This window comes from Pinus tabuliformis, chromosome 2_2 (assembly GCF_031772625.1).
Source record: "Pinus tabuliformis cultivar Carrire ecotype Pingquan chromosome 2_2, CPIR1, whole genome shotgun sequence".
Taxonomy (NCBI): Eukaryota; Viridiplantae; Streptophyta; class Pinopsida; order Pinales; family Pinaceae; genus Pinus; species Pinus tabuliformis.
The window spans coordinates 360,316,772-360,339,448 of record NC_142300.1 but is presented as its reverse complement, the minus strand read 5'-3'; the positions used below and the strand labels follow the sequence as shown (position 1 = coordinate 360,339,448).

General features: G+C 37.2%; 1 protein-coding gene across 1 annotated transcript in view; it reads right to left on the bottom strand.

Annotated features, from left to right (window-relative positions):
* Positions 1-208: 208 nt before the first annotated feature.
* LOC149192733 (uncharacterized) overlaps positions 209-22,677 on the bottom strand; it is a 515,238-nt gene continuing 492,769 nt past the window's right edge. Inside the window, exon 9 of the mRNA XM_089406449.1 lies at positions 209-706. Coding sequence (XP_089262575.1) covers positions 556-706 — 151 coding nt within the window. The 3' untranslated portion in view covers positions 209-555. The remainder of the gene's footprint in view (positions 707-22,677) is intronic.

The window sequence follows — 22,677 nt, the reverse complement described above, 5'->3', positions numbered from 1 at the left end:
ACCAGTACATTTTCCGAAATGTAAACCATAAAACATGTTTACTATATGCCACTGTACAGAATGGATTCATTGCTCCTATGTTTAGTTGTATAAGTACTATGTTCAAATTTTTATCCATTTCAACATTGAGCAGGTTATTAGGTCATTATAAGATAAGATAAATATATTTATGTCCAACTAATGACTACAAAGTAGGTCAAAAGGACTGTTGAGTACAATGATTTTCATATAATGCCAGAGAACCAAATGGTCTCCTATAAAAAATATAATACATGAATATAAAAAGTACAATGCAAGAACATAAAATATACAATGTCGTATGGAAACCAATCAATTGAAAATTTTTCCTCTAAGATATACCAAGGAAAAATAACCAGGGCTAGCTAAACTAGTCTACATTAACAAATGCATACCTCATTGTGCAAACAATTACTTCTTTTATAACTCTGTTGCAATAATCACTGGCTCTTTTCCCGTTTCTTGGTTTTGACTTTGGAATACATTCTTAAATTATAACAACCAAAACAATTTTTACTCTAAAGTACATAAACAATTTCAACTTTGCCCCTGCTGGGATGGGGGAACTCCAGGAGCAAGATGCCAATCAAAAGGTAATCCAACAGGTTGTACACATTCTTCCAAAACTTCATTCCTCTTACTGGAGCCACCACTTAAATAACCACCCCAGAGATACTGTACAAGAAGCCTACAAAGAAGCAACAACAAAAAGTCAGGAAACTTTGAAATGCATCTCCAACCTGTATAACCGCAAGTCTGCAGTACAATCCAACTAATCTATTTGCATCTTTTAGAACATATGAGGAAGCAAAAGCTGATTCTAGGATATGTTTCTCAATGGTTTTCAAAGAGTTGCTCAATGTCAGTACTAACTCTGGAAAAATTAAATGCCAAACTACCTGTAAATGAGCTAGACAAAGGAATTTTGAAGCACACTTGTATAGTTGCAAAGGTAGATAAGAAAAATAATGAAACAAAAATATCAAATTAGTAAGACTAAAGGACATTAGGAGCATGAACATTATCCAACAGGAGTGATTATCTATTTATAGCATCTTTCTATGCAATGATGCCCTCCTTGTATACAAGATAACGATGCAGAATGACATTTGCAGTCTATATTATGAAAATAGGAAACAGGAAACATAGACAGAGGGTTTTGAAGGATAAGAAACATAACTTCTACACTCTAAACCCCCATCAAAATGTTCAAGCAAAAAAGATGGGTTGTTCCTCAAAAAGTTGGTAAAAATGTAGTGAGGGTTTTAAAACAATAGGTCTGCAACCACCATAACTCTCAACATTTGTTGGAATTTCTGTTATGACTCCAGTTTCGAAATCCCACAGCCATTCTGCATCTATTGGCACTGATCTGGTAACAATCTGGGCACTCTATGAAAAAATATATGCTCATGAACTAGGACACTCCAGTAAAGCTATCAAACTCCTCCAAGCAATGGTCCATTAGTTGCTATGACAACTCCTCAAACATTGAGCAACCCAACATGTGTGCTAGTAAGATGTGGGACACTCCTCAAACCATGCTAACCAATCCCACATAAAGTGGATCTATAAAGATAAAAGCATAAAATGGGCAATGGTTGTGAAAACAACCCCTCAAAACAAAGATGCCTTCAAAGCAGCTCCGTTTGTCCTAATCATTAATAGAAAACAAAACAACCCTCTAAGACTGATCTCTTGACTCCATTTTCCCTAGATTGGATAGGCACTAGTCTTAGTCCACCAATCCATTTATTGTCTAAAGTTTAAGATACATTTTCTTAGGGAAAGACCCCTTGTGTTGGAGGAGAGCCAACATAAAGTGAGAGAGGGCATTGTTGTGGTGACAACAAACAACCCCTCTTAGCTATGTTCCACCAAACTTTGGGACGAGGGGACGTGGGTGTGGGGATGCACAAGGGGGAGGGGGGATATATATATATATATATATATCTGTTACACTGGAACCGCTCCCTAGAGGTGGGAAACTTGTTTCAGTGGTTCCCACGCTCCCAGAAGCTTTGGAACTGTATGGGAACGTTTCCTTTTTTGTGGGAGCTGCAATGGGAACTTGGGAAAGTTCCGGGAGCTTTGAACACTGATTTTTTTGGAGTTCCTGGGTTCCCTGGGGTTGGGGAATACAAAGCATGTAGACAAATAGGCTGAACTGCCCACAAAACATGAGGCTTTGTTGAAACCTTCGCAGGAAGAAAGGCCAAAGACATCCTTAACACCGATATCCTTAATTGAGAAACTGGAGCAATCTCTTGATGGGTTAAGGAAGCGTGTGACACCTCAATATAAGGGCGATATCTGGGATGTCACGCTGATGAGTATTTATTTTTTTGTTTATGTATATGTATCACAGAAGATTGTGTGCATATTGTATGTGGCAGTCAATGCTTAACCATTAGAGTCGCTTTACTTTTTCTCATAAGAATAACTAGAGAAACATAGGTAAAATTCTTCCTTTGTATTTTTAAGGCAAATTGTTTCAGATATTGGTCATGTGTCAAGAGCACTGATATGAACTTGACATTTTAATATTTTATATATATAAAAGCGCTGACTCAGGAAGAGAGACACTCAGAGAATATATTTATATATAAGAGAGATTATATATTTAAATTGATTTTAATATTTGAATATTTTGATTTAATATTAATTTTGATTATAATATACATATATATATATATATATATATATATATATCCGTTCCCGATTAGCCGTTTCCTGTAAATTTTGGGGAAACCTCTAGCCATTCCCGACACCCGTACCCAAGTTCCCAACATTCACACGTTCCAGAAACTCATGCAACATATATATATCTATATATAATTCAAATTCATATTCAATAATGAAAGCATAAATACATTGATCCATACATAATTGAATTAAATAATGAAATACAATGATCCATACTCATCATTCATACTAATACATACATCATTCATCCATACAACAGGAGATTCAATAATGAAATACATTGATCTATATTCATCATTTTAGAATCTAATTATGAGATATTCCTACCAGAGAATGCTCAAAATTTCCTGAGTTCACACAATCTGGTTCACTGAGGAATTTTTACAAACAGTTGGTGTGAAAGATACTGTAGGTTTAGTTTCTTATTTAGTTATCTCAAACAGTGTGCACAATGGTCATTACATATCATTGGAACATTTCTCCATTGCCATAACTGATTAATAACAACTCAGAAATATTTAAACAATGTGGATACAAGAGTAAATGCTATAAGAGACACCTTCCATTAGAGTGTAGAGTCAACACATACCACTGATACAATTTCTCTACAGCAATAGGGGGGCCATATAGACATAAATACCAATATACAGACAGTGACAAGAGCATTGTAAGACTGTACGCAGAGATAAATCTGAGTTCGTATTACATACATATAGATGCCATTGCTTCCAAGATTACGCTACAACTGTCATTGGATGATAATATTGGCATCTCAAAACAGACTTCCACAATGAAGAACATTGTAATTGTATATTGAATATTATATAAAAGAAATTGATGTGATATGAGATTACAATGAGGGTGAGGGCCTGCTTATATACCCTAGGCAGATACTTCTTCACTAATGGTCATGTCCTTAGGGACATACCTTTTCATTAACTAGTTACTAATTAATCATTATTTATTATTATTATTGTTTTACATTATTCGTATTATCTTTTATATATTTTTATTCATAACATTGCCTTCCTTTTCAAAAAATGCTTTGTCCTCAAAGCTTATTGATGAAAGGACTTGATTTTTTTTCCCGTTTCGAATATATTTTCATCTCTGAACTTTAATCTTTGTTGATACAAGACGATATGATGCTCTGAGTGAAACAAAATTGTTGGACTGAGAATGGATCAAACCATCTTAGATTAACCTTTTGTAGAATCTTTTGATCACTGGAAATTTGTAAGTCACAATGACATGAAGACATGAGACATGGAGGACATGTAATACGAGTATTCGGCACGAGACACAGCGACTCCGGAAACAAGACACAAGGGACATATTATATATATATATATATAGTTAGTTAGTTAGTTAGTTAGTTCTTGATCCATATTACATTATAGCTTATCTAATCAAATATATATATATATATATATATATATATATATATATATAGTTAGTTAGTTAGTTAGTTAGTTAGTTCTTGATCCATATTACATTATAGCTTATCTAATCAAATTAAAATATAATTACTTCATTTAAAAAAAATAAATAGAATCAGAATGTGATATGCTTGGTCTTGAATGTTCAATGTTCATTGTTCATGTACAAGCACATAAGAAACTACTAACTATAAATTTAGAACTTAGATATTAAAACTGTAAAATGTAGATTTTCCATTAAGTCATCAAAATCAAAATGTATTACATAGATACTGACACCTGAGTCTTGAGAGAATGCCACTGGAAAATAAAAAGGAGTAGATACAAAATAAGTAGGAATATCATAGCTCATCACTGTTGTCAGTGGTACTAGTCATGACTCAAGAGCCACTAGCCAGTGAGCCACGAGGCCACGACTCATCACTCTATCAATAGTCCATGTCCTAATCACCATCACTTCCACTGCCATTTGACTCTACTCCATCCTCCTCCTCTATGCCCAATCCAAGATCTACCACTGCATTTGTTGGTGTGGAGGATGACCCCTCAAGATACTCTGACTCATCATCAAAAGTCACTGGCTCTATCACTGTGTCATTAAGATCCAGGATGGCTAAAGCCAACTCAACACTGTCGTCCAAGCCCATATCATCAGGAAACACATCCCACATCTTTGTCTTTCCCTTCAACCACTCCTGCCTTGGCCTGTAAATAAGATGAAGGTTGGTGTGCACATACACCATTGTCTTCGCCCTGGATTGCTCAATTTTGCTCTTTTTCAAACTATATAGATTCCCACAAGTGCCCCAATTCCTCTCACAACAAGAAGACGAAGTAAGTTGAGAGAGGACCCTCAAGGATAATTGTTGTATATTAGGGCATGCCGCCCCATGAGTTTCCCACCAAGCATAGGCATCTTTGACCCCCCTATCTCCAAGTACATCATACCCCCAAATCTTCTAGTGCCACTGGAGAACTCTACAAAGCCTTCCTCCACCTCAAAAAAAGATGCTCTATCTTGAAATATCCTTCTGAATGCTATCTTCCTCCCCTGTGAAAGCTCTCCATCCATGTGAGGAGGGTATCTGTGTGAGGTCCCACCATGGAGCCACTCTTGACTATAGTACTTGGGATTCAAAGAGTGAGCTAAGCAATGCAAAGGTGTGCAATTCTTATCCCACCTAGAGATAAGAATATCTTGTATGGTGGACCATAAGCTCTCTGTTGGTGTCTCATGTCCAGGGCATTCATTCTCCATAACAATAGTCTTCACAGACTCAATCATGGAATCCCAACCCTCATAAACCTCTCTTAAGATGGGTTGATCCGTGTCTGCAAACCGCAAGAAAGAAATAATAGGGTTCATGATATTTATGGTAAGATCCACCCTCTCCCACCAACCATCATCTAACATTGTGTCCTTTACCTTTATTGAAGCAGTTTGATCTCTCTTTCTCCAAAAAGACCAAAGATCTGAAATAACCATGGCCCCAACAGCGGCCTTCATCTCCTTCAACCTCTTAAGCATGATGCATGAGGAAGCAAACTGAGTATCTGCAATCTTCAACAATGATAGATGTGTGTACTCTTTATATATTGTGAGGGCATTGGTATGGTTTTGTACAAAATTTCGGATATGGCGTGCATCCTCAATAAGATTGCCAATCCATGTCACATCTGAAGCAATAGATTTAAGCGCTAAATTCAAAGAATGAACAATGCATGGTGTCCAAAATACTTGTGGATATTTAGTTTCCACAATCAAGCCAACAACTTTGCAAACAGGTGCATTATATGTGATGATTGGCACACAACTTTCAATTTTCAACGCCTACATCTTCGATAACTTTAATAAATAGCTCGCTCATATATTGTGAATCCTTGTATTGTCCAAGAGCATCGACTGCTTTCAAGAAGACTGGTCCATTTTGGGAATATACCATGAAATTGATGAGAGGATGGCGTGTTGTATCTGTCCATCCATTAGAAACAATACTGACACCAGATGAGATCCATGATGATTTAATAGGTTGTAGAATTTTATCCACCTCCTTCCTTGCCTTAACCAACAATGTGGTTCTAAGCTTCTCTGAACTTGGAGGCACATACCCAATTGATGTCATATCAACTAGAGATTGACACATCTCAATAAAGAAATGAGACCGTGCAACATTAAAAGAAATGAAGTTGAGATAGAAAAAGAATGCCATTGTAAGATCAACCTCATCTCACTTCTCACGCTGAAAAATCTTGTCCATTGGACCACCACAAGTTTGGGCTGCCCTCTTTTTTGTTGGCTGAATTTCAGCCCCTCTCCCAAATCTACTACTACTAGTATTCCTCAAGAATGGAAGAGGATCTTCATTTTTTCTAATTTTCCTGCTTGTTGCCACCACATTCCCAAAGCCAATTGCATCCTCCCTTTCCAAATCCATTCTTTCTTTAGCACTGATCTTTTTGCATGCTCCAATTCCACAAGGAAGGCCCAACAAATGGCCCTTAACTCGAAAGTAAGTGCTCTTAAATTCACCCTTGCAGAAATTACAAGACCAAAGCACATTCCCTCCCACACCAACCTTTGGCCCTTGTTTCTTGGTTACATACTTCCATAGAGGGTATTTTTTTAGTTGTGCTTGTTGTCTTGCTACAACAACATCATATGTGGGCTGAGAAGCACCTAAAGCTTCACTTGAAGCACTTGGGGCACTATGACCAACAAAAGGTGAAAAAATTGGAGGGGGGGACCATGAAAAGCACCACCCTTATCTTTCCTTTGACCTCTGCCAGCTACCTTGGATGATTGAGCCATTAATCTTCGTGTTGTTATAAAGTCCACACTCCACGGGTGTTAAAAAAATGACTTGCAAGTGCAAGCTGCCAGTTGCAATAGTCACCAAATCCTTCACCTACAAAAAAAAACAATTAAACAATTAACAATACTCGATGGTGAAAACATTTGCTAAAACTTGTGAGCTACAAATTATACTTTACAGAACTTTGATTTTAACAAAAACTTGGATTCTTATCCTATTTGTATAATGTAGTCAGTCGAGAAAATGATTCTTCCTTCTGTTGACAGTCTTTAATAACTGGGACTCAGATTCTACATTTCCAATGGTGGTATCCCTATACTTATATCTACCTACGAGACCCATTTGGGGAAATAGAAAGCGTTCTAAATTCTAATCCTTTAGTCAAAAACTAAAAAAGTTGTGAATCACAAAGAGTAAAATGACTATTGGCTAATACACATACACATCTGCACCAAAACAATATGACTTTGCTTTCCTCAGTCAACAACAAACTAAGTTAACTAACAAGCTGCAACAAACTAACAAGCTATGAGGCACAAAGAAGCAGATGTTTGTTTTTCTCCTTAGCGATCCCATGTAATAATAAGAAACAATAATCACATTACACTGTAATGAATATAGCAAAAACAAACCATGATACATCGGAGAGTGTAAGAAGCAAGCTATATTGGTTTTGTTTCATTAGTCGAGTACATAAATAAATAAAACAAGGAAAAACTTCACCACTTGAAAAATGCATCAAGAGATGTACACAACTTGGATGCTATGTACAACAGACCCACAAATAATTCGTTGGAAAAGCAATGTATATTCTAAATCTGGCTTACTTGGTAAAGGATTGTGAATGTCACAGTGTTGCCTGTCCTTGTGTGTACCATGCAAAGACAAGCCTAGAATCTGTTACTGTGGAGTCTAGACAACTTTGATCAAATCTGTGGCTTTGATAAAAAAATATTTGGCTTCATATGTGAAAAGGAGGATCAACAACACAATAGACAATTCTATACTCTTTGTAAAAGATATAAACAAAAAGGAACATCATTTTCTTTAACAAAAAGGAACATCAGTTGTTAAATATATTATTGATCGTATTCGCAGGGATGGTGGGTTATGAATGGGCATGTTTAATTCATTTTCAAAGCTGAGGAAATCTGTGAAACTGAGAGAAAGGCACCAAATTCATATATATGTTGACGGCTTGCAGACTGTAGTTGCATACCTCAAATTGCTGCACTACGCAAACGGAAATGCCCCACCTTTCCAGCGAGCAAACGCAATGATTCGACGAAGATTCTATAGCGACGACATCAGAGAAAAACAACTAAAAAACCCGGAAAAAGTAATCGCGTGGGCTTTATAGCTCTTTTTCGTGGGACATGTGTCCAAATAGGGAAATATGTTAGGTCAATGTTTTTTACACCTATAACATGCATTTTTCATTCACAGGACACAATGAAAACTAGTGAATATGTTTTACGTTTTAGAGGACACGTTCAAAACCTTTTTCGGCACGTTTTAGGGCATTTTTTTTGTCCGACACGTGAAATACGGGACATGAGACCCTGGGGGACGTGTCTTGTCACTTAGGTAATGAATTGTTATCATAGGATTGGATTCTGCAAACTTTAGTATTCCTTGGAACATAAATCTATTGTTTCCATTTTGAATAGTTCAAAATATGTAGGATGACTTAGTTGTCTGCAATTGTGATTTGGATGTCGATAAGGAATTCTTGCGGTTTGACTTTCCCTTATCATTTGTTTGGAAATTTTCCGATTTACTTTGGGTACTGTCGTTGTTGAGTTGGTTACTGAATCATCACTTGGAATTTCCATTGTTTGAACTGCAACATCTAAATATGTTTTAACTTCTATTGGTTTCTCATCTTCTTGAGCTATGATATTGACTAATTGGGTCTTTGTTCCTTTATCTTTAACTTGGATTGTTTTGACTGGAGACTTCAATACTTCTTCTTGAGTAAGTTGTTCTAAATTGTCATTTAGTAACTTCTTGTCACTTTTAAGCTTCTTTATTTGTGTGAGAAGGTTTTGGTGATGATTCCCTAGATGTAAAAGCTCTTCGCTTTCTAGATTGTTGATTTTATTGTTAGTATCCTTCTCATCTTTTAAACTTTTGATTTGTTCTACTAATGTTTGATTAAAGTTCTTTAAACATAAATTTTCTTCTTCTTGTTCTGATAAGCGCTTCTTGAGTTCCTTCTTTGTGGCCTCAACTTTCTTGACTTGTTCAAATAGTTTTTCACTGTGATCTTCGAGACACGAAGTTTTTTTGTCTTTACTGGAGATGACTTCTTCAAACTCTTTCTACTTCTTTGGTATAGTTTTTTTATTATCTTGAAACATTAATTTCGAAATATCCTTAAAGTCTTTTGATGAAGGCATTATCGGTTCTGACTTTATTGTCATGTCTTGGAAGGTGATCATCTTCTTCTTATAAGGAAACATCAAAATCTTTTTCTCTAAGTTTAACATGAACGTACCCAATTCTTTAAACCAAGGTTGACAAAAAATGATGTCAATTTTTGGGTTAAACATAGTTACGACACGGAATTGAGAGATGTATTCATAATGGTCAATTATTACTTGTAAATCATTAATTTCATATTCTTTGTCACCAAAAATATTTTTTCTTTCTCCTATGCTTGACTTTGGAATTAATAGTTGATTCGCCGAATTAACATTGACGTAATTTTCCTTGACACTTGTGCTAATAACAATATTAATCTCTTTCCCTCAGGTATTCCCTTTTAATATAATTAATCTACAGTCTGCGATAAAAAGACCATTTTAGGAAAATTTTATGTTGTTTCCAGATTATGTTCCATTCTTTTGTCTTCAATAATTGACTTATATGTGGAGCTTATCTTCCGATCCTTTCTTGACTTCCTTGAAATATATATTTCCTTTACTCTTTACTTGTGAGTATTGTTGAAGTATATATTTCTTGACCTTTGAGTTGAATTAGGATTTTTTTTCTAATTTTTAATTAGATAATAATATATATTTTTAATTATTATTATATATAATTAAATTAATATAATAATAATTTAAATTATTATTATAATAATTAAATTATTTATATAATTTATAAACTATATAGTTATAATTATATAATTTTAAATTTTATATAATTATTAAACCTTATAGTTATGAATTATATAACAACTATAATTGTTATGAATCATAAAAAACTATAATCAACACAATTGACAAATGAGACAATGTGACGTTTATTGAGAAGGAATGTCGATACATGAGACAATGTGACGTTTAGTAAGAAGGAATGTTGATAGATGGGGGCACGATGCCCGATTGTCACAGTCAAGTAGGAAGAAGAAACAATGGCAAATTGTCGAGTAAGTGTCGGAATGCGACGTGAGGGATCAGGCAACGATGATATAGGAAATGAAGGTCAGAGGCAGAGGAGGGTTGTTGGGAGGCTAGCAGCACGTTTGATAGCAGGCCGAGGATGGTCGGAGTTGTAGGATGGGTTGAGAAACCCGATGGTTGTGGCAGCGTTGAGACCTGACGAGCGAAGGCAGATGTGGTAGCGCTACAAGGTGCGAACATGATTTTTGCAGTAGGCGATGACTCTTTTGGTGTGGCTCTGTCGGGGTATAGCGGCTAGTTGGAACTTCCAGTGGTGGTGTCTCATAGCTGCGTGCAGATGCAGTGGTGGAGTTTGTTATACATCTTATCTGAAAATATATGATAATAGAAATAAACCCAAGAAATAACAAGATTTGAATATAGAAATGTTTTTTTATTGATCAAACCCTTAAAGTAGGGCAACACCATACATTCACTCCTCAAGGAAGGAGAACACTCCACAAGCCATATGCCTATTCATACAATAATCCTTCACATCTCTCAATGGGGAGTCTCTAGCCTCTATATAGGCCTCATACATACAATACCATGGGTCATTACCATGGTTCCCTCAATACCATCTATCTAATACCATGGGCTTATTACATTATTGCTAACTACTTGTGGTCCCTTACATGATATGGGTTAACCATCTTATTTATTGCTATGGCCCATCCCATTATTACATTATTCCCTTGGGTACCTCCCTCTGTACCCCTTACTATCCCCCCTAGGTATTCTATAGAGTTTCAGATAACATTGTGGTTTTTGGTTGTCGAAGGCGTCGGTGACCACCGAAATTTTAATTTTATTTTATATAAACCCTTTTTTGTTTTATAATATGTTTATTTTTTAATATTTATTTTATTAATTGTTTTATTTTTATTTTTTTAATATATCTTTATTTTTTTATTATATCCCTTTTTTTATATAATAATTTTAACCCTTTTTTATTTTTGGACTATTTTCTTTCTTTTTTTTAAATGGGCAAAGGCCTAATGGGTAAATTGGAGAACCTCTAATAGCGTGTAGTGAAACACTTCAATAGCACGACAACAAGGTTGACAAAGAGTTGATAGCCAAAGATCAGGATCTACCAACGTGGCTTTGATACCAATGTAACGAACACGGTTCATATACACAACGGAAATCTTCAAAATACTTCTAAGACAAAGACATCCATTGTAGGATAAGTAATTGTATATTGAATATTATATAAAAGAAATTGATGTGATATGAGATTTCAATGAGGGTGAGGGCCTACTTATATACCCTAGGCAGATACCTCTTCACCAATGGTCATGTCCTTAGGGACATACCTTTTCATTAACTATTTACTAATTAATAATTATTTATTATTATTATTGTTTTAGATTATTCATATTATTTTTTATATATTTTTATTCATAACAAACATGCCCTCTTGAGATACAACTCGTTCCCTTTGTGACTAATATAAATTGATTCCTCTCACTTGATACTTTAGGTCGAATGACCCATTCATGAGGCTACCATACTCAGAAATGTAACACGCTGCCAGGAAGGGAAGTAGAGTATGACATATCTGATTATCACCAACAGAAAATAACCTCAACTCTGCTCCAACAAACGTAGTGACATTGTGCCTCTTTCTTCCAGAGATGGGACTACAAGATTAGTGTCTGAACAGGATCCTCTAATAGCCTAGGTACGCATTAGCAGCGAGGGTTTACTGTTGAAATTTGGGCAGCTTCGGGATAAATTTCCCCAAAGGGAAACCCCACAGCCCAAAGGAAAGCCCATTGTGGCCCAAAAGGCAAAAATTGAAATTGGATAAAAGGAAAATATTGTTAATTAATATTTGGGGAAGTAATTATTGAAGAAAATGTATTTAAATATGTATTTGTGGTTTTCCCTCCAATAGTTAAATTCAAATTCAAAATCAAGTCGGCTTGCCTCTAATGGATGTGTCCTTTCACACATAAAATAAAGTAGAAATTGGGCACCTATCTTTCTTCTTGTGGATATCGATTGGGACTTTTGTATCGTCTTTATCTGAAACTGCCAAGAGCAATCTGAGATAAGTCAAGAAGGTCGAAGTTGTATTGTTGTAGGTGAAATTTGAGGAGGATTAATGGTTCGCATTATATTTGTTATGTGGTTTGAAATTCTCACTATAATTTGCATTCTTACATTAAGTGGCTTGAATTCTTTTTTTATTTGGCTTACATTGTTTCCTAGTGCTCGCATGCAATTTTTGAAGATCGCATTGACTGAGGCTCACTTCAATTTCTGAGGATCGCATTGACTTTGTGTCTCACATCTTTCCTATGTGATTCACATTATCTCCAAGCAACTCACTGTCATAGATATGATATGAAAATATATGAGAACACAAATATACTAAAAAATAATAAGATTGAAATAGATAGAAATGTTTCTTTATTGATCAAACCCTTAAGGTAGGGCAACACCATACATTCACACCTTAAGGAAGGAGAATACTCCACAAGCCATATGCTTGTTCATACAATAATTGTCAACATCTCTCAATGGGGAGTCTCTAGCCTCTATATAGGCCTCATACATACAATATCATGGGTCATTACCATGTTTCCTTCAATACCATCTATTTAATACCATGGGCTTATTACATTATTGCTAACTACTTGTGGTCCCTTACATGATGCGGGTTAAACACTTTATTTATTACTATGGCCCATCCCATTATTACATTATTCCCTTGGGTACCTCCCTTTGTACCCCATACTATCCCCCCTAGGTATACTACATTCCACCCCCCTTAAACATGTTTCGTCTCCGAAACATAAGAAGAACACAAATAATAAGATCTACTTAAAATAGTAGTCCACTGGTACCATGCACATGCATCTAACCATCCAAGAGAAAGGTGAACCCTCGATTTAGTTGGTGCCTTGCTTGCTTGAGATGGAAGTTGACCCTGGTGGCTTTTCTTTGTTGATGTGTAGTAGGTGGATCATCGCCTCTCTCTTTCTGTCATGTAGGTGTTTTTGTCCTTGTGGCTAATTCGTTTCCATCTTGTTGGTTGTTTTCTTGCGGGGTGATGTCAGTGGTGATAAGCTGAAGTTTTAACCAACGACGTCTTTTTCTTTAATTAACCACCTAATGGAGCCTGATTGGTATTTAGTACATATTGTGGTGCCTGCTATTGTTTCTTATCTTCCAATATTATTTCAACCACTGAGTCCTCATATGATGTATCAGTACCTGCAACATTTTTTGCTTCAGCCTCCTTAGATTCTCCCTGTTTTTCTGGTACCTGGTTTGATGTTTGTGTTTGGTTTTCGACCATCAAGGGCTCATCATCTGATGTGTCAGTATTTGGAACATCTTCTGCTTCAACCTCCTTGGACTCTACCTGTTTATTGATGGAAATATCCTGTAATGTAATTTTCTTCTTTTTATACCAGAGCTTCAGGAATTTCTTCTGCACATTAATATTGATAGTACCAACCAATTGCATCCAAGGGTATCCCAAACAACATCCACATTAGCCATATCCGAAGCATAGAAATCAGAGTGCAATACATACTTGTCCATAGAAATCTTCAAATTTTTATAAACTTGCACCTCCTCATTATTAACTTTTGTGTGCTCCATTTATTTTGCTAGAACTTGCAATTTTTTGTCAAATTGACATTTATAAGATTTTGCTTGCAACTAGGATTTATAGACACAATGATCTTCTCCTTCTGAATATATCCATGAACCTGTAATAGAAGATACCAGTAGAAAATAGCGCCACATGTTTCTCATTATCTTGTTTTCTAACATGAGACCATCTGTCTAAAAGGAATTTTTCAAATTCTTCATTGGGCAGGTTGGAACACTTTTGTTTGTTAAGTAATTCCCACCATGTGGCCGGCTCATCTGTAAAACTAACCACTACCCAAAATTTCCAATGTTTTTCCCATAATGACTTTTTTCTTTTATGTATTCTTCAATAGTAAGACCATTATCTTTTCCTGTAAAATATATAACCGCCATGAAGAGAGTTTGGAAAAAAAAAAAATTCACTTGGCAAAAATTTGAAATTGTCACAATTTAGTCAATATTGCTCAGAATCCCTATTATGACATGTTTTCGGAAATGGAACAACCATTCTGCATCTTCCCATGTGATAGAAATCCCGATCTAGGCAATGGAATTTCAGATTCGCGCTGCAACTGTCCCGTTGTCACAAAAATTTCTGAAAAAATAGTTGATTTTAAATCAATGATATCTCCCTCATGCGAACTTTGATTCAACTGATTTTTTTTTTTTGAAATTGGGTATTTTTTTGCAAAGAACCTAGATCTGTAATTAGATTCTGAAAATTTTGCACCAGAACGTACAGATATGATCTGCAAACTCGCCACCCCGAAAAATGTCTGCAACACAGCTGATTTTTAAATCAGCGATATCTCCCTCATCTGGACTCCGATTCGACCGATTTTTTTTTTCAAATTGGGTATTTTCTTGCAAAGAACCCAAATCTCTAATTAAATTCTGAAAATTTTTCACTAGAACATATAGATCTGATCTACAAACTCGCTGCCCCAAAAAATGTCTGCAACATTGCTGATTTTTAAATCGGCGATATCTCCTTCATCCGGACTTCCATTTGGCTGATTTTTTTTTTCAAATTGGGTATTTTTTTGCAAAGAACCCAGATTTGCAATGAGATTCTACAAATTTTGCACCAAAACGTACAGATTTGATCTGCAAACTCGCCACCCCAAAAAAATTCTGCAAAAAAAAAAATTCTCCACTTTGCCCAAGAAAGTGCTCTAATACCACTTGTTATAGATCTGATCTAAAAATATATGAGAACACAAATATACACAGAAATGATAAGATTGAAATTAGATAGAAATGTTTCATTATTGATCAAACCCTTAAGGTAGGACAACACCATACATTCACTCCTTAAGGAAGGAGAACACTCCACAAGCCATATACCTATTCATACAATATTCCTTGACCGCTCTCAATGGGGAGTCTCTCGCCTCTATATAGGCCTCATACATACAATACCATGGGTCATTACCATGGTTCCCTCAATACCATATATCTAATACCATGGACTTATTACATTATTGCTAACTACTTGTGGTCCCTTACATGATGCAGGTTAACCACTTTATTTATTACTATGGCCCATCCCATTATTACATTATTCCCTTTGAGTACCTCCCTTTGTACCCCATACTATCCCCCTTAGGTATACTACACTCACACTCCTATCGCGATGGCTTGCTTACAATCTTTGTTGCATCGCTATTGTTTCGTGACTCATAATTCTGTGGCATTGTTTTGTTTTGTGGCTCACATATTCCTATTGTGAAAATTCTTACACTGGAATCTTATTGCAGCAACTGGTATTATTTCTCGTAATTGTTAATTAATTTAACAATTAATATGTTATGGAAAATATCGAAATAAACACACTGCAACCTTCACAAATAAAATTCTACGGAAAAGTAAAACATTGGAAGCTGAGAAATGCTAGCACACACACACAAAATATAACACAATTATTTTTGGACAAAATTCCCTGGAAAAACCCAATGCGGGAAAATCGATGCAACAGTTGAGGGTTTTATTATTATGCAGCAGCGAGAAATTATGAGTACAACTGGATGTAGATATCTGGGAATCCTACAGAGAAAAATACTTGCGAAAATCTAGTGAGGAATTTTCCTCACTCCACAAGCAAATCCGGGTTTTGACTGCAACTCTAAGTGAGTCGTCCAAAATGCCTCTGCACTGGTCTGCGTCATCCTTGCACAATCCCTTTTGCGCTCAGCCAAGATAAACTTCTCCTCAAGCCATCTAGTCTGCTGTTGTATGGGAAAATGTTTCTCCTGGCCTCTGGAACCTCTGTCCAGCCACTAGATCTGAAACTCGGCTTTTCCCTGCGTCAGCCTCACTGTGGCTCTGCCTCTCTGCAAGTGCACTCGTTGGATCTAGAAATCTTCCTCCAGCCTCATTGTCCCTACCCCTCTCTTACTGCTTCGACTTCTGGCTCTCTCCGATAGCTGACTGCTACTACTTTGGAAATCGATCTGCCAAGAAATCGAACTGCTCAAGTGTCTTCTCCATCACCACATCGATCTCCTCTTATAATCCTTGTTGGAGCACTAACGTCTAAGATTAAAACATAATTGATGGCTAGGATCATCTCTAGATCGATCTATGTGAGTTTCTAGATGATTCTTGTCTTATTTCAATTAATATTGATTAATTAACCATATTCCCTAAGTTTAGACTTATGAAATATTAAAAAAAAGGTTAATAATCTAATTGAGACACTTCTAGGCGGAATTTCCATAAGCGATTTATGGGTTTTAGAAATCTCATGTATTTTAGCCTCTCCACCAAATTTCGTGGCTAGGACACATCTGATGCTACAAAAACTAAGACTCCCTCTTAGCGAGGAATGTGTTATAGGCTCAAACAGGTTGTGTTAGTTGGACGTGATGACTGTGTAATCTTGTTGAGAAAGAATGAAAACATTTTGAAGGGCGAATATATCCTCTGGAGGAATTAATCGAAGGCTGGATTTAGTTATATTCTTTTTTTTTGCAAATCTTAATGCAATTTTGGGGCATGATGTCATTATTTTAAAGGGGCAGAACAATTTCATGTGATAGCTATGTGTTCACCATTATTGGAGGCCGGTTTGCGATAAAATAAAAAAGGTGTATCTCCTTGGAGGTTGAGGCCACAGGTCTTTATTACAATTTCTGGGTACTCCTTAATGAAAGAAGAGATTCAAGCTTCAAGGAGGACGCAGTCATTGATTGGCTTAGTTTATCTCTTCGAAGGGCCGTGGATACTTATTGTTGTAGCCTGTGTGAAGCCTTGCTAGAGTATTTGTGTTCCAGGCCTTCTAGACAGTCATCCTATCATCTTTTGTAGCATAAAACAAAGGGAGCAATCTTTTGTTGCAGAGGAGTACTAGGTTCAGACTATAATATTATGTTCATAAATTTTATTGTGCTCCCTAAAACTCATTAGTATTATTTATTTATTGCTCAAAAAAAGTCAATAATTTAATTGTCATATGCTAGCAACATGGTACCTTATATCATAGTTACTTGAAGATACCATGTATATGCCAAAGTCACAAGCATTGTACTAGGATCTAACAGTTCAACAGAGTGTGTGACAATTGTGCTAGGAGAACTGAATCTTTTATGTTGCAAACAAAGTATCGTATGCCAAGTAAGATTGTGTATTTCAAGGTCTTGATGTCATGCATACATCTTCTTGATTCTGCTCAATGGAGTTCCTAAGACACCTTATAAACCAGCACAAAAGTACAACAATTGGTTCCTTGGACCACAGTGCCTCTATGGACCAAAAACCCAAGAAGAAGATCAGACCTTTCTCTAGAGAAGTCCATGCCATTCTTCAACAAGACCAATCCCAGGAAAGGTGTGGGATAGGACACGAGATTTATGCTCTTGGGACAAATTTGAAACACGAGGGTCACATGAAAAATCCTCTTCAAACTTGATGAACTAGATGCCCTCCTTTCCAAAGTCAGCCACTTAGAAGGGAAGAAACTAATTTGGGTTCTAAAACCAACTATGCTTGCTCTCATACAACACAAGTTCTTAGAGGAATCTTATGAAGGGGTTATACTTCCAGTTGCATCTTGTCTCAGTAACATCATGAGATTAACCACCCCTATAGCTCCTTACAATGATGATGTTATGAGGAGGATTTTCAAGCTGATAGTAGATACTTTTCAGGACTTGGACAATAGTGCAGGTTCTACCTTTGGGAAGAAGCTTGAGATTTTAGAAGTTATGGTTATGACTAGGACTTATGAAATCATGTTTGATCTTGAGTGTGATGGTTTGATCCTGCAAATGTTCCAATGCTTCTTCAGCATTACAAAACATCATTTTGACACGGTGATAACACACATGTAGTCTGTCATGTCATTATGTATGAGAAACCGCGCTGCCATTTGCTGGGAGTTGCAGTCTCGATTGTTATATGTTTGGAGGAGATAGCAGTTGGTCTCACCTGCTACTTATGAGCTATTCGAAAGGTTGGTTGAGCATAACATTGGGCTGTTGGTTGAGCAGAACATTGGGCTGCTCAGGAGACAGTTGACCAGGGAGGAGCTACTCAGGTTTGGTGGATCATGAAGCAGGAATGAGCTAAGGAGGAAGGGAATTTGCTTCATCTGCAAGGGACCTTAGGGACCTGCCCACTCATGTTTGGGTGACACTGAGGAGGTGAAAAAGCTAGAGAAAGAGGAGATTCCTTCTAACTTTTAGGGTGAGGATTCTCCCTTGGATGAGTCCATAGGTTCATACGATGATACCTCTAAGGAGCACAAGCAGTCATGTGGAGTTGATGACAGTAACCCAGATGTGCACCCAGGCATGGTAGAGGAGTATGGCGAGTAGCCGATTGCTCCCATGAGGGAAGGAGACTCGAGAGTGGATGAGAGACTGATGATTCAGCCTAGAGAGCACATAGAGGAGCATGAGTCAGAGGATACATACAGTGTGCAGGATGAGCCATTTTTGGAGAGTCAGCTAGTGGCTCATGTTGAGCCCATGATGGAGGATGAGCAGACACCCTTGGGGCCAGCCATTGGAATGGAGCAGACAAGTGCGCAGGTAGCCTCCAGGGAAGCCGTATCTGCAAACACTTGTCCTCAGGAGATGTTGGAGATTGACAGGGTAGTCTTGCAGGAGACTAGTACATGGCAGGAGTTGTTGGAGGTGGCAGTGCATCCATCTTTGGGTCTACCCATTGATGAGGTGCAAACAAATGTAGTGGCAGCTAGCAAAGCTGCAACATATTCAGGCAGCAACCCTCTCCAGGAGTTCATAGATAGGGCTTGCAGCATAGTTTGCCCACTTTTTCCCATTAGAGGGAGAGAGGCAAGATTTCTTGGACATGTTTTGATTGTCCAGGTAGAGCATCAGGAGTTGAGCATGGACTAGTATCAACATAACAGACATATTCCTTGCACAGGAGTCCATGCATTGGATTGGTAAGAGATCATGAGCTGGTACCCTATTGATGGAGTATCATTTTTAGTCAGAGGCATTGTATTGCAGGAGCCCTTAGAGGTGAGGGATATTACATGCTTCAGTTGGCAACAGGATGTAGGCTGGCCACTCATCAGTATCTCAACACAACATCAACATGATGAGATTGACCTTGGTTTATGCCAAGAGTTGGATTGGAGGGAGGTGATGAGTTGGTACGTGGTGGATGGAGCAACATTCCTGGTTGGAGTTATAGCAGATCAGGAGCCATGGAGCCTTGATATTTGTTCTTGGTGGCATTGGGATCCAGGAGGACTTGTTGATGACAGGTTCAGTCAGAGATTGGTCTGGGATCTAGGCATTGAGGGGTTAGTTCATGATGGGTTGACACAGGAGCAGAGCATCACCTAGTGGTTCGTATGGGATTCGGGCATTGGGTCTCAACTACGTCGGGCCACGATATTGGTCCACAGATTTGGATTGCTTGAGGGAAAGCAATCTTGGGGTGGAGGACTATCATCTCCCCATTTTTTTCTTCTTCATAGTACAACCAGGGTGGATTTCTAGGACAGGGGATGGCCAGGTCAGTGGAGCAGGTTTATGTCATCAGGGGTCCTGATGGAATTTTGAAGATTTTTTATGGGATTTGATGGCATTCGCTTGGCATATTCCATCATTTGCACAGTTTTCCTTTCGTTGCATTACATTCCGACAACTTTCAAAAACCAACATTATTATTGGGCATAACTTAATTATTCTCAAGGTGGCATTCAGGGGATATTAATTGACAGAACACCTCAGTGTAATAGCTTGTTGGAACCGGAACAAGAAGATCTACATGATGGGATTTTTGGATGTGAGTTTCAGTCACCGAAGGAGACATGCTAGCCAATTTACCCTTTTTCCCACATTAAAAGGAATATTTTAATTAAAATAAAAGAGGGAAAAGTGCTCCATGATTAAAATAATAATAAAATAGGAGGTTTTAGAGGGGTCCATCAAATCTATAAAAGAGGAGGAGGAGGCCACTGAAGGACATCTTGGAGTTGATATTGTTTCTTGTATGAGAGGTTGAGAACCTGATTCTCTACTCCATTGGTAGCCCCAAGACGAAAAACCTTGGGTGATTTAGAGAGATTGGGTGAGCACCCATCTCCGCTTGGTGGATTCATTCAAAATTCGCAGGAGCTCTTATTGGTTGCAGTTTCATTTTGAGAGGCCAGATCTAGCACCATAGCAAACTCATTTGGAGGCTAGATCTAGTTTGCAGTAGTTGTTTGAGCTTCCCACCTATTTCATATTGTTATGTACTCCTGTTTTTGGTTGATATAATAACGCTGAGATTTCTTCTGCTCATCACTGTTATTTGCATGTTCTATGTTGTAAAATTTTACATGGCAATCGTCTATTTCTAAATGGAATTTTTATTTGAAGTGAACGATAATTTTGTGTGAAGGGTTTGTTCCAAATTTTCTTCATTTGGGACATTACAAGCAGGTCCCTCAGAAGAAGCTTGATCACTTAAAGGGAGATCTATCAAGATGAGTATTCAAGAGGGAGTATCTTCCACTAAACCACCTCTGTTTAATGGAATTAACTTTATGTTTTGGAAAGTCAGAATGAGATCATATTTGCAAGCTCTAGGAGATGATGTATGGGTAATTGTTGAAGGTGGATATCAATATCCAACCTCCATTCCCACAGATGATGCAGGAAAGAAATGGTATGACAACAATGCAAAGGTTGTAAATTCTATTTTGGGAGGATTGAATGAATCTGAGTTTGTGAAAGTCATGCAGCTAAGCACCGCAAAGGAAATATGGGATAAGCTTGTTCAAAGCTATGAAGGTGACTCTAAGGTAAAAAGTGCTAAACTTCAATCATATAGAATTCAATATGAGTCTCTTAGAATGCATGATGATGAAAGCATTGCAAGCTTTTTCCTTAGAGTATACGAGATTATTAACACAATGAAAGGTCTTGGTGACAAAATAAAGGATATTGCTATTGTTGAAAATATTTTGAGATCACTAACCCAAAGTTCGATTCCAAAGTCTCTGCCATTGAAGAAATGCAGGATTTGAAGAATCTTACCATTGAACAACTCCATGGGATCTTGATAGCTTATGAGATGAGAAAAGGGGATACATCAAGTGTTAGAGAAGCAACATTCAAAGCCACGAACAAAGGGAAAGAAAAGGAAGAGCCTAAAGATACAAGTTACATTTCAGATGAGGAAGAAGTGAATTTTGTGAAGAAGCTCCAAGTAGGAATTGGTAAGTTCAAAGGTAAACTTCCTTTCAAATGTTTTGCTTGTGGAAGAGTAGGTCACTATTATATAGAAAATCATGAAAAAGGAAATAATGTTTCAAAGAAGAATGTCAAAAGAGGTTTTACTAGCAAGAAAAGTTTTTATACACATGAAGATAGTGAATATTCTTCAATAATGAGGATGATGAATCAGATCAAGATTGTCAATTATGGCATTCGAAGAACAATGTGCAGATGAGTTTGATGACAATGATGACTTTATGGATGCTCTAGAAGAAATTGATAGACTCGGGGTCATAAAGAAGAATCAAGAAAAGAAAATCAATATGTATAAAGAAAACAACCTAGTTGAAGAAATAACCCAACTAAAGATCTATCTAGAAGAGTCTAAATTAGTAGAAGAAGTTTTGAATAAACTGTTGAAATTTCTAAGTATTACCTATTAGAAATTTTATCTATATTCTTTGGTTTATTTTACCTACTTGTTTAATTACTAACAAGTTATTTACTCATATAAACACTGAAATAAACACAATATAGTGTCAACCATATACAGATCAACAACTAAAAGAAATAGACAAACACACAAGTGACGCCATTATTTTTGGACAATCGTCTTTGCAAAAACCCAATGCGGGAAAATCGGTGCAGCAATTTCGAGGGTTATATTATTATGCAGTCTTTCTGAGTACAACTGGGTGCCAAAATGGCTCACCGATAGAGAAAAATAATCCGGCAGTTATACCTCTCTATTCGGAAGCAAATATTCGGAAAGTCTACCCGACGAAACCCTCTACAGCACAATCTGAAGCTCGGCATCCGCCCTCCTAGCATATGCGTCAGCCCAAAATCCTCTACGTCAGCCCTCTGAGGCTCTACGCAACCTCTATGGCCCTCTGCGTCACTCCTGCAGCCTCTGCATGGATGATGCAAGCCCTTCTGCAATCTGCGTAGTCTCTTCTGCCTCTGCGTGGCTCCGTCTAGCTCAGCATCTGCCCCTTTGCCTCTGCACTGG